Source organism: Dendrobium catenatum, unplaced genomic scaffold (genome assembly GCF_001605985.2).
Source record: "Dendrobium catenatum unplaced genomic scaffold, ASM160598v2 fragScaff_scaffold_1532, whole genome shotgun sequence".
NCBI lineage: Eukaryota > Viridiplantae > Streptophyta > Magnoliopsida > Asparagales > Orchidaceae > Dendrobium > Dendrobium catenatum.
The window spans coordinates 21,637-35,932 of NW_021319994.1; the positions used below are offsets into that span (position 1 = coordinate 21,637).

The 14,296-nt window shown below is 40.4% G+C and overlaps 1 protein-coding gene across 2 annotated transcripts in view; it reads right to left on the reverse strand.

The window, feature by feature from the left end:
• Positions 1-1,873: 1,873 nt before the first annotated feature.
• Positions 1,874-14,296, reverse strand: part of LOC110111660 (DNA-directed RNA polymerase 3, chloroplastic) — a gene marked incomplete at its 3' end in the record, with an annotated part of 59,940 nt that continues 47,517 nt past the window's right edge. Inside the window, 3 exon segments of one of the 2 annotated variants that reach the window (XM_020843634.2) lie at positions 1,874-1,948; positions 2,025-2,177; positions 2,303-2,387. In XM_020843634.2, coding sequence (XP_020699293.2) covers positions 1,874-1,948; positions 2,025-2,177; positions 2,303-2,387 — 313 coding nt within the window. 2 annotated transcript variants of the gene reach the window in all.

Sequence of the window (14,296 nt, forward strand, 5' to 3'; positions counted from 1 at the left end):
ACAACATGCTAAAACAAGTAACGAAAATGAGGTTTTCGAAGATTTTCTGGACTATTGTGCGCATTGTCTTGCTTTGGGACATTATAAGGCTGGGTGTATGATTCTTCATCCTAATCTTGACTCTGTTGCTTTGCCGAATCCTTCTATTTCGTTGGGAGTTGGTGACCGTGTGGTTAACCCATCTAATTATGTGGTTCCAGCTGTTGGTTTTGAATCTGCTGTGATTGATTTACCTGTGCCATCTAATGCCCCTGCTTTTGTTTCTTCTGATTTGTTTACTCCTATTCAAGTTGTGAATGATGTGGAATGTGAAGGTTAGTCTTGTTAATTTAGTGGATTCTGTTGAGGGTTTGAAGGGAGTGGCCCTTGTTGCCAAGCTCCCTCGGTTGTGTTTGAGTGAGCCTGCTATTTTGAAAGGTGGCTTTAATTCGAAATCTTCTTTATCCTGCGAGGGTAGGTCTGCCCCGAGCAATTTGGTTGTGGATGTCTCTCCTCATTCTCCTGGTCGTGGTGTGGACTTGTCCCCTGTGGTTATTGACAGTCCTGTTACTGCCTCTTCCTCTTTTAATTTGCAGGTGAACTTGCAGGCTGTTCCTGTTGCCTGTGAGTTGAATCGGGCACATTATGTTTCTAATTTAAATTCTGATACTTTGGCTATTGGTGAAGACTCTGCTCGTTTGGTTGGTCCTTCTGTTAACTCACCTGTGATGCAGACTGTTCTTGTGTATGGCCCGTTTGTTGAGGTTTTTGTTAATTTTATATCTCATGAGGCATTGTTTTCTCACGTGGGTGCCAATATGGGGGAGGATGTTAGAATGCAAATAGACTGGCTTCATGGTTCGTCGGAATCCTCTTCGGAGGAAAGCGGGGATGAAGCTCCTGGGGATAATTTTGTTTTGCAGAAAGACCGGCCTATTGTGTCGGTTTCCCCTCAGGGGAGGGGTAGACGTGGTAGGAAATGACTTTGGGGTGCCTTGGCTCTTCCCTAGCCTGTTGGTTCTCATTGTGGTTGGTTTCTCTCATTTGGGTTGTGGCTATGGGCAATTTGGTTGAATGGCTATATAGGTTACCTTTTCTTCTATTTTGTTTGGTGGTTGCAGTTTTGTTGGTTTAAAAATTGCGGTTGCGAATGGTTGTCTATGGGCAATGATGTGGCTATGACTCACCATCTGTTGCCGTGGCTCGTGGCAACCTTTGGTGGTTCTCCCCATACTAGATGGCCCGAGCCTGGCTTTGGGTGGTTGGTAGCCTCTGCCAATTACTGAGCCTGATGGCCCGAGCCTAGCTTCAGGTGTAGACGGTAGACTGCATGGCTGCTGGTGGCTTGTTTGGAATTCTGCTGAATGGGTTTTTTGGTAGGTTTTATATTTGTTTTTGGTTTGATTTTGTATTTAGGTTGATTCCGAGGCTCTTAGGTTTTGATTCAAATATTGTATTTTAGCAAGCTCTGGAATCATTAAGGACTTGTAATTTTGATTTATATTAACTCGTAGGCCTCATCCGTGAGGTTTTAAGAAAAAAAAAAGTAACGAAAATGAGGTAAAGAATCAGATAAGAAAAAAAAAGGTTTTTCCCGGCTCCAGTTGAGCTAAAAGGTAAATGGGATCTTAAATTCTACACAGCGCTATCTTCAAGCTTTTTCTTTTCTAAAGATGCAAAATGCAAGAAAAAAAAAACTATGAGATTAGTTAGTTCTATCATGATCATCTATCATGCATTTAACCATATTCATTAGCTTCTTAGTAGTCATTGATAACAAAAGAAAGCCCATTTGTCAGAAACTTTGAGCCAACACATCAGAAGCTCAGCATTTTATGATAAATTAAGCAAATATTCAACTCCACAAGCTCTTGGACAAGGAAACAGTCCAAACCTTTGCACAATCACCGAGCCATTTCATTATACTTCGTGCAGCTTGGAACATCTCACCCAAAGCATTCAATGTAACCTTCCAAGAAATGGTCACTTAAGCCAATGCTAGATGTAATTCATCAATTAACAGTGAACAAATGTTATGACTTTACCTTAGCTGCATAGCAAGATACACGAAAGAGTAACCTGTCATCTGTGATTTTTCCTTTTTCTATCAGTCTCCTTTTTATCTGCTCTCTGGCACCAACATATGTAACACCATAGACTGATGTCATGACAGTCTGCTTTACTAACTTCCTGTCCACCTGAAAGCTAACAAGGTCCAATCATAAATGACAAGATGTATTAGAATATCGATAAAGTCAACCCTCCAAAGGCCGTACACTGGATAGAAATTTGTATAACCATGGATAATGTAAAAGGCACAAACCTGATCAACTAAGATTTTAGCCAATGAAGCAGTAGGATCACTAGCTGGGTCTTTCTGAGAATCTTGCTTTACTATCTCATAAACCCTTCAAATTGAACATAACAAATTTAATTACCACAGGCGCAAACTTCAAGAGAAAATATACGGTAAAGATGAGCATTGACATGAGAAAATTATATATCCGCCAAATTCCCAACTAAACAAAGTTGGTCTTCTTTAAAACTGCAACATATAAAATTATTGCTTTAACATTAAATTGATGATGAGCTGTACAAACGGGTAGTGTTATTTCAAGATCACATTGCATAACCACCTAAATCAGGAAGCATGATTACAAAACTATAATTTTACCATTAATATTTTGACACTAAATAATAAGTATATTATAAGGGGTGAAAAAAGATTTGATAAAATTATAAAACTATACAGTGTGAGCCATGATTCCGAGAGTTTAAATTCAGCAGAACAATTCCATAAAATTTAGACATATGCAGAAACTCTAGCAGAATAAGTCAGCAGCCTTCATTAAACCACGTGGCTGAGAATCCCACCTCTGTCACTGATGTTGGAAAACATTTGATTACAGTGAAACTATAAATCTTGAAATATTCCTATTTGGAGCATGTGGGTTATTGATTATAATAGCCATATGATAAGTCCAATAACTTCGAAATTGTTCTATTAACATCAAAACTTTCTGGGTTGATTAAAGAACAGTCAATCTAACAAGCATAGAAGCAATTTCCTTTAGCACACAAAAGAACTGTCCTTTCGAGTGATATTTTTAAAAAGAAAATGATTTCCGATTTCCAAATACTTACTTCAAACATGCATCAATTTTACTCACCATCTTTTCTGCATTAATTCCTCTCGTGACATTTTCTAAATATTTTCATAATCCATCAATTTTACTCTTTACCATAACCCAACTCCACACATACAGTCATGCATATCACAACCCATACTCTCCATCATTTCTACTTAATTCTCCTCCCTCATGCTTCCTCTAAAGAACAAATACACCCTGTCTGCCACAAGCCACTTCACCCCATCCATACGACCACCATCAAGACCAAAGTTTCCTTTATCCATGGTAGCATCTACAATCTATTCTAAACCCTGAAGTCCTAAACGTCAGCATCTATCATTGCTTCTCCACAAGTGCAGCCACCATCTTCGTTGTTTGTTGTCTTAAACCCCCAAGGATGTGATCAACACCTCACTCAAATGCAAGAACATCGATCCAAATGCTTTAGATCTATGATCAAACTATTGATGAGGTTCTTGGTAACGCAAATTCTGAGAAGCTATATAATTCTAATAGTAGTATTCTAAAACAAAAGTGGATTTGAGGTTTCAAATCTTGGCCGCTAGAAGAGGCACGAGTACTAATACATCTTTTTGTTGACCCCAATACTAGTGTCGGGTTCGAGTCGACCACGCAAGGTCAATTTTGAAATAAAAAAAGCACGAAATCGCATATAATTCACCCGACGTGTGTCGACCCAAAACCAAAAAATCACCGAAACGACCTCCGTTCGCGAAACGGATAGCGCTGATGCGTCCGGAGCAACGAAAACAGCTAAGATCGACACCCATATTGATGGGGGTCGACGGTCGGCGAAAATTTAAATTGTGGGCGCGCGAATCGAGACGACGACTTGTGCGAGCGGCGACGCGGCGACTCACTAGATGCAAGATTAAATTTTTTATTTTATTTTATTTTGTGCAATATAATTAAATTTTTGTTTAAAAAGAAAGGGAGAGAAAGAGTTTTTTAAATAAAAAAAGTTTTTTCTAAATAAAAAAATCCCAAAAATACCTAAACTACCCCTCACTTAACCCTCACTCCCTCATATTCTCTCCTAGCCGCCCCCCTCTCCCCACTCACGACATTCTCACGCCCAAACTCACGCAAGAAGGCCGGCCTCCCTCCCTCCAAGGTTCAAGGTAAAGCTTCTTCCTCTTCTTCTTCCTCCATTTTCTTCTTTTCATCTTCTTCTTCTTCCTTCCTTCTTCTTCTTCTCTCCCTTTTTTCTTTTTCTTTCTTCATCCCTCCAAGTTTCCCACTATTTTCTTCTATTTTCTTCCTCTACTCTCTTCTCCTTCCTCTCCTTCATCTTCTTCTTCCTCCTCCAACCTCTCTTTCTTAAAACCTACAAAACCCTAAACCCTAATTTTTTTCCCTCACTTCCACTCACCAAACCACCTACATCCCTTCACAAAAAATGTTCCTACACACCTCCTACATCCTTCCAACAAAAAAAAATTTCATCATTCATTTTCTCTCTCTAGAATGAGAGTGAAATTCCTTCATGTACGGCTCAATTTCCATCCTAAGTGTCTCCCCTTCCCACCATACCTTCAAATACCTTGCATAGAGAGAGAAACAAATTTCCCTCCTCTCTTTCTCTCCAAAAATGAGAGAGAGAGATTTTTCTCTCTCTAACCCCACTCCCCTAATCTCCTACACACTCTAAGCCCACTCCACAAAAAAAAACCCATAAAATCCTCTTTCCCTCTCTTTCTCTCTCTAGAAAGAGAGCTCTCTTCCTTTCTTTCTCTCTCTACACTTTGTTTTAAATAAAAGAAAAGCATAAATGATTAATTTTATTGCACAAATAATAATAAAAAAAATTGAAATTGTACATCGCAGGTTCCTACGTTGCCGTCATCCGCCGTCGCCGCCTCGATTGCTGCGCACCCAAGGTAAAAACTAGTATTTACATTTCTATGCATTAAATAAGTACTCGTGACCGTTTTTCTTAGCGGGCGAGGAAAACTTAAGTACCCGTGACGCACTGAGCGAGCGAGGAAATTCGTATGCATGAAAATATAAGTACCCGTGACTGCTTTTCTTAGCAGGCGAGGAAATTTGTTATTTGTAAAAAAAATTATTTAATTAAGTACCCGTCATAGCTTTTAGGCGGGAAAATGTCATACTTTAAATTTGTGCTCAAAGACCCTGTGACCGCTTTTTTTAGCAAGCGAGGATTGGAACTGCAGCCGCGGTGTCACCCGACATCTACCGTGACTGCCTTTCTTGGCAGGCGGGAAGGCCTTACACACTCCGAGGCAGCCCCATACGCGGGGACGACGCCGGAGTGCTGCCAAAATTTTCAGCAAAAACCTATAACTTAGAAAATTTAAAAAAAGATTTAAAATCTACTTAAATGTTTTAAGTTAACCAAAAATAAAATATACGACACCCTAGGCTCCCGACACTGGAAAACATATACAAAAGAAGTATAAATCAATATGAAATGCAACATACAGTGAGTCTTCAAGGGAATTAGTTGTTCGCCAATAGGTAGGAATCAAGCCTCTTCCTCCTAGCACCTGACTTGCGCCCCTAAGTCCCTCACCAAAATCTTTTTACATAAATAGGATGAGAATATATGAGTTGAAATCTCCTCCTATTTATAACATTGAGTTTGAATTATTCATGAGCCCCACCAGCCTAGGATTCTTTGCTAAAAGACGGAGTAGGTACACCTGCGGGCCCCATCTACTTAGGATCCTAAGATGCCATTTCGAGGCTCTGGCATTGGATTCCTAAAGTATTCACTAGCAGGTGAAATACGTGCGTAAATACGAAAGTAAATACGCGAGATTAAATACAAGTGAATATGATTGATAATTATCTTAAAAGAGGGGGGTAAGAGTAAAAGTAAAAAGAAAATTTACCCTTCCTACAAAATACTTTTATGTTCATTGAAAACACGTAGGATTCTCGAACATCCCCGGTAATTTCTGATTGAACTCCTTGTAATAAAAATGTGTCCGTCGTATTGCAAGTCACGGGCGCTCTAAGTGGTGTGCGCACCAGCTGTTAAAGTTAGGTGGTTCGTACATCCCGTGAACATGTCTTTAAAAAGAGACAAAATAACGCACTTTTATGTGTCACGGGCTGTATGACCCCTAATTAAAGTAGGCATATCACAACTGGAAAGTTTGTCGCCTACGAGCAAAGCAGGAGATTCGTTAGTGCACTATAGTGCCCCTACAGAAAATAACAAGTAGTGCACGATAGTCTACCTGTGCAAAGCAGCAAATAATTCAATCCACAAGCTGCTACGCCATGCCACCGGATCCGAAACTTCTATACAAGCGGACAGAAGACGTCTACAAATATTTCAAAATACCCCTGCATCTGCACTATAAATTGTATACATATAGGTACACTAAAGGGGTAAATACAACCAAACACCCGCATGGGCCCCGGCGAGCGTGTTAACTGTACACACGTGACGCTTAGGGATGCTGTGCGGGTCGATAAGTGAATTCAAGTTCGAACCCGATCCTTCTATTCGGATCAATAGAAGTTGACAGGGTTCGAACCTTCGAACAAATACAGGGTTCTGGGGACCGGTGTATTTGTTTTAATACATTCATATCAGGCCTTCAAGGCCTGTAATCAAGAGAATTCACTATCAAATGCACAAAGCCTACGAGAAACCCGATCCTCCTAAGCAAGCTAAATAGGAGTAGACAGGGTTCAAATTATCGGATAAATATGCGGTCGCGAAGTCGACCGGAATATTTATCTTATACATTCATATCAGGCCTTCAAGGCCTTTAACAAAGGAAAATCGTAAACAAAGACACAAAGCCTACGAAACCCGATCCTCGATCAACAGCTTGGTCGAGTTGACAAGGTTCAATCAAATAAATAGAAATGACCTCATACCCCGATGATGGCCGTGTTGAATGTGAATCTCAATCGGAGGGGTTAATCTCTCATATATTTCAAAATGTCCTAAAATTTCTACAAAACCCAAATTCCACAAAAATTCAAAAAAATCATCAAGCTCTAAGATATTTAAATTTGAAATCAATCATCAAAACACTTAAAGCAAAATTCATCCACCATCCGCAACAATTTTTCAGGGTGGACAAGTTAAAAACTACTTCAGCTCACATTGAGCTAAATGCCTAGTCGATAATATCACTATGATCCATTCTCAAATAATCTTCTGCCAGTAAGGACGTGGTACGTGTCCTCTAACAGGCGGTTTTGCCGCCAAATGGCACCGCAGAATAAACGGTTATGACTTGGGACCCTCTGAACCGAGTGGTTTTGCTGCCAAATGGCACATCGAAATACCGGTTATGGCCAGCGCCGATAAGTTCCTTATTGGCATCGAATCCTTGAGATATGAATCAATATGATATGATTGACATGGCACAAAGCCCTCTGTTAGCTAAGGTGGATTCAAATTTGTCCCCTTAGGCAAATATCCATCCCAGGTCTACAAGGTCCCCTTGGACGAAGCAACCCATGGCTACCGACAAGGATCCTTCTGTCAGGTTGGGTCGACTACCTCCTCTGACTAAGAAGACCAGGGACCAAGATGGCCCGGGACGACGGAACCATGGGATCTTGATCGGGCCCATCATCCATTCCCCCTCCATCCGCTTTAAGAGCACGATGTTGAAATTTTTATTTTTAAATATCAATTTTTCAAATCTCCAAATCTTTCCAATGCCGTTCCAAATTCTCCAAATTTCCAAACCTATTGCTGCTACTATATGCCAGATAACACGTATATTCTACGTATCTGATTGACGACTAGCCTTAATCGAAAATTCTCTCTCGTGATCGGGAGGGGTAATTAACTACGCCTATAGGAAACCAGAACTCAGATCATAAAGTCCTCGCAAAATGAGGGCGAAATCTCTGGGTAGTGTCTTACCTACAAACTCATCTGCCTTCCAAAATTTACCCCGGAACTTAATTATGTTAAAACTCCCTCGCCGAAGAAAAAGCAAAGCAATCAGCGGACGGAGGCTGGGGCCGAATTTTCGGAGCCTACAATGCTCCATGGTGCACGCTATTTTGCGCCATTACAACTATGAGTCAAGTTCAACGCTTTGAATTTTTTTATTATTTTTAAGTGAATGCTACTGTAGTCACAATATAATTCAACTCGATCTCAGGGTCGAACTTGTCACCAAATATTAATATCTCATAGTACTTGGGAGATTGGAATAGGATATGAGCCCATCCTTATTCTACTTGAACTCAATTATTAGTTCGTCAATTTATACATTTGCGTACTCATTCATTAACTGCATAACCTCCTTAATGAATGCCTTCTTCTCCAGCTCCCCTAGTGAGTAGTCTCCTTCCTAGCTAGCTTGGCTTTCAATGCTTCGATCTCCATTGCAATTCGGTGAGTGGAGCCCTAATTCTTGAGAAGTGACTCCAATGATGAGTAGCCCTTCCTCAAGGTAGCAACCTTCGCCATAGTCGTCGATGACTACGGGCCTAGGCAAAAATTGTTCACCCATTATAGCAAATGTTATATATATATATATATATATATGTATATCTGTCCCAACAAAATCTCATCAATTCAGAGCTATTCAGCTTATGTAGATGCTCTTTCCCCTCACAAAGCTACCCCTCATACACCCACAAGAAAACTCCCTCAACTCTCATTCTCTCCCATTCACTCTCATATCCAACCGGCCAAGCCCTTCTCCCGCTCAAACATTCCCTATCTCCATTCACCTGCACATGCACTCATTGTGCTGAAATCCATCATGCCCATCCCTGCAACCACACCATTTCAGCACCTAACAAATCCAGCCTCCTCTGCACTCCTTAACTAGAGCAGCCGATAAACCCAACATTCCTCCTCCACTACAACAGCCGATAAAACCAGCAACCTGTTCCCAGCTACTACCTCTCCTCTCCTCTTCATCCGTCTGTTTCCATAAGCCCAGACAGAGCAACACCTTCAACCTCCTGCCAACTCCACCTCACAGCAAGCACCTACAACTTGAACTGAACTCTCCTCTTCTCCTCCTTTTATCCAAACCACTGCAGCTCACGCTCCCAGAGGGATTAGTCGCCTCCCTCTTCTCCAATCTATACCGCAGGTTGTCATTTGCTTGCTCCTCTTTAACTCCAACATACCGAAATGTGCAAGCCTCCTATACATTCCATTGCCTGCTGAGCTCACTACACAAACCATTCCACTAACCTTTCACACCACCTCTAGCAAGCCTCACCCAAACAGCCTCCCTAACTTAACTCTACCCACCAAACACCTCTCCACTCAGCCACCCACAAGGCCACCTTGTTGACGAATATTTTCGCATCGACTCGACCCCGATCGAGCCCGACAAAGCTCGATCGCGCTCGATCAAATAAATCGATCATCGTCGAGGCAAAATTAATCTGAATTAAGCCTCAATTTAATTTACATGTTAGATGTCACAATCCAACCCGATATGACCCATAGATGTAGGTCACATAATGTCAGATGGTGACAGAATAGAGGCCGAACAGAACAGACCAGGATTTTTTATTTGGAGAAATATCAAATTTCTTTTTAGATAACAGACATCAGAGCTTCTAATTTTTTCACTACACATAAATTAACTCATCCACAAAAGTTTCTTTCTTTCTATCCACAAAAGTATAGATTAAAGACTATGCTATCACAATCCCTAGCAACAGACAGATATAGGGCGAAAAATATAGAAGTGTCAGGGTTGTTCAAAATCTAAAACAAAAATATAAAAGGTAAATATTCACCAGAAAACCAAAAAATTTACTGGCCTCAACTACTCAACCGGCCATTTTTCCTTGCCCTAGCCTAAAAAATGAAATGCATAATATAAAATGAGCTAACACATCTCAGCAGATTACATTACCCAAATCATTTTTTAATAATTGCAAAATCAATAACTTAAAATAAAAAGTTATTCCAATCTTAATAACAGACTTCTAGTAGAGTGGTGTCATAACAAGACAAGGTTTTGCTAAGCAGATTATAGAATTCAGAGTATATGCTGAATAGAATATAAAATATGCCGAATGGAATATAAATTAACATACATTACAGAGCATAAAGAAACATAACTCCAAACCATTATGCCTCTCATTTAGAACTCCTGGCCCTCAAGCTTTTCAGAGCTCTCAACACATTAAGAATTTTTGCAACAGAACTCCTTGGATATATATATATATATATATATATATATATATAAAACACTCACTCTTCTCTCTTTCAATTTCATAAAATTGACCCGATCGGACCCAAATCGACCCAAGTCGGGTTCGATTCGAACTCAATTTCAGACTTAATTTGTTAATTCAGGCTGAATTTGACTTTCCAAACATCTCTTTGAGATCTAGGGCTGAGATTGAGCTCCAAGTCCCACCAAATTTCAAATCAATTGGGCAGAAATCTACTCGAGTAGATTTTTCTCCTCGTTTCACGAATCGAATTATGCAGACGGGACGGATTGGGCGGCTTCTCTGCTTGCGTGCGACTCTAAGGGAGCAGGAGAAGCAGTGGGGAGCTCATTCGGCTTCCCCTGTTGCTTTTCGTGTCTTCCGTCCCGACGCAGAGAGCGAGAAAGCAAGAGTTAGGGATCGGCGGAATCAGGAGCTCCAACGCGCGATCTCCTCCCCTGTTCGCGACCTCTAAATCGCGCAGAACCCGCGTCCGACTCCACCTGGACGGTCGGCCGGACCTCCTGAGAGCTTTGTCTCACTTACCTGCCGGATCTCTTGAAGCCGCCGACCTTCAGGTTCGGTCCAAAGCCCTGATTCAGTCCGGATTTGGGCTGGTGTGGCACTGCTTGTTGAAGAACGTCCCTACTCTCTTCCTTCTTCATCTCCGGCGACCTCGAGGCGAGTTAGAAGCTGTTGGAGACTTCCAAACAGCAAAGGAGAGCTTCAAAACCCTCCAAACAGCAGTTGGAAGCCTTCGAATCGCTTTGGACAGCAGCGGCGAGTTCCGGAGCGGCTTAGACAGCGACTTTGGAGCTGGAATCGGAGCTTGGAGCGACTTTGGAGCTTGGAGCGGACCTTGGACAGTAACTTGGACAAAAATTAGAGCGCTCGGACAAACCGGGAGAGGTATACCTTTGAAACTTAGGCGAAACCTTAAGGCTCCCTAGCCAATGGTATGTGGTTGACGATCCAAAGCTTTAGGTCCTTAGAAACTTTAATTTTTGGTCCCCAAAAACCTTTATGTTGGCTGTCCACTTCACAAAGGCTATGGAAATTAGGCGATTTCCATTAGTTGACTCTTATGTAAGAGTTCGGAGAGGATTTTGACATGCATAGAGGCGTCGGGTTGTTATCCGACATCTCTAAAATTTATGCTATGCATCATATTAAGCTTAACACCTTCGCCTACATCCAAACTTTAGGGCATGTTACTTTTCGTAGTAAAATTGAGTGTGTAGCTTGCATATCCACTCAAACCTCACATTGTTTACATATACTCATACAACACTAGTGTCATGCGCGAAGTAAATACATGATTTAGGAATTTGGTGGAGCTTGTGAAGTTTGTCATAAGCCCTATAACATATTCAAAATATTTGTGATAACTTGGTGTAGGATTTAATGTGGACCTCAATCTCCCAACTATACTCGCAGGTTGTTATGTTGCTTTCTCACTCTCTAACTCAGCAACATACGAATATGGTGCAAGCCTCCATATACATTCCATCTGACCCCTGCTGAACTCACTTACAAGCCATTCCACTAGACCTGTTCACACCACCTCTAGCAAGCCTAGCACTCAGAACAGGCCTCGCCTAACTTAAACTCTACAAGCACCAAAACACGTCTCTTCCACTCAGATCACGTCCACAAGGCCACCTCATTCATAATTAGAGTTGTCACAGAATCAAAACCCGATTATGACCACAAATATAGTTACACGAGAGAGAGCTGATAGAATAGAAGGTGCGCAATCGAACATTACCAGGTTTCTTTATTTGGAGAAAACTATCAATATTTCTTTTATGATAACAGAACACCAAAGCTTCTAATTTTTAATTAGCTACAAAATAAATTAAACTCATCACGAAAAAGTTTGCTTTGTTTCTATCTATCCACCAAAGTCCCCAAGAAGTGGCTGAAAGCAGTAGCATGGACTTTGTCAAAGCAGAAAAGGTAACTCAGTTATTTGGAAATTCGGGCAAATCGACGTGCCTAGATTGGCTGTGCTTGAGCGTAGTCTCTATGTTGTCATCTTGCGAGTAAGATTAAAGACATCTATGCTTCAAAATCCCTAGCTAAAGCAGGACATGACTCATAACGGGCGAAGAAAAATATAGAGGTTTCAGGTTTGCAAAATCCTGAACAGACAAAAAATTGAAATAAGAGGCGGTAATATAGACACCAGAACACGCCACAGAATTTGTTGGCCTCTAACTATCCAACGGCCCTTTTTCCCTGCCCTACGCATAAAAATGAAATGTCTAATATATGGATATACTAACACAGCTCAGCAGATTACCATACCCAAATTAATTTCTTAAATAATTGCACATCGAATACACTTAAGAAGTCAAAGTTCTCCTATTATGCTAAAGTACCAGCCTTGGCCTATGTCACAAGCGGGTGACCAACTAACAAAGCAATGGTTTTGTACTAGTGTTATGTGCAGGAATTTAATATGAATCAAGAGATATGTCTGAGACATCCATTATAAAAAGTCACATTGCCGAATGTCAGAATAATCGACAAAGTAACATACAGTACAGAGCATAATGTAAGCATACTCCAAACCCTTCTTGGCGTCTCATTTAAGAAGGTACTCCACCACCGCGCTCAGCTACATTGCAAGGAGCTCGTCAACCTATTTAAGCAAAAGATTTTGCTGACATGAATCCTCGGATTTATTAGGCTATAGCATATATATAATAATAACAAATATTAGAACATCCCCCGAACTTCATAGGATTCATGACAGAGATACATAATGCCATGGGTTAACATAATTTAGAGAATTTATTGAAGAATTTGGTCCTACGACAGCAATTTAGCACGCAACAAAAAGTGTAGTAATTATTTCAGATGTTTAATAGTTTTAAAGTACTATCCAGATGCGGAAATTCTTATAGATTGTTAGAAAAGAAAACGTTTCAAAATATTACTAAGCAAAAAATTTTATAAGGAAAATCTTAAAATGTCAGAACTATGTTCTCTAACAACATACAAGAAACTATGATCAGCGAAAAATTTTTCCGTTAAATGAAATTTAGTGATAACAACTAGAAATAATATATTTTTAATCAGGAAATATTCTGAATTGTCGAATTAGTGAGAAAACTGAGAGTGATAAGCAGAAAGCATACCTGACTTGACGGACAAACTTTTTAAAACTAGTATGTCGAACCAGACAATGACCAAAATGGTTGAATAGCTTCTCTCTCTAAGACAAATCTCAATCTTCTCTAACCGACTATTGTGATTGGGTGAAATAGATTTTTGAAGTAGTGAAAAAAAACGTAATACTAGTTTGACTATTAAAAATCGACCGAGTGGTTTGCGGTGAACTATAACCCTCTGGAGCCCGGGAAACTGCTCGCACATAAGTTTTAATTTGTCTTTAAAAGTTCGGCATTGCTGCGGCGCCGCCTACCCAAGCGTTGTCGGCGACCCATCGGGCAAAAATACTCAAATTACACAAACATGCACACAAACTCCTAGGACCCACTCTCAAAACCACATATGGCTTTCATATGGTATACTAACATTACCAAACACATCTGCCAATACATTGAGTTCTAAACATAAGAAATTCAACGATAGCATCCCCATTTTCAAAGATTAACCAAGAATGGTGCGATCTGATCCTAAATTCAATAGGTGTTCACACAGCTGCTTTCCAAAATACAAACCTCTCTCTTCCCCTCCTCACATCATTTCAACCTTATAAACATTCTTATTATCAGACCACAATAACCCTAGCCGTTCCATTTCACATTACCGGCAAACTCACTCCCTTACTACTCCAGCCCAACTATGCACCTACAGCACTCAACATCTCCTCCCTTACTTGTCAACGTTTCAACAATAGAATTCTCTCTTCACTAATTATCTCCTCCCCTGTCCTCTTCGTATCTCATCCTCGTTTCTCACACACCACACACACACACACACACACACACACAACACACATATATATATATATATATGATATAATAATAGATATATATATATAATATATA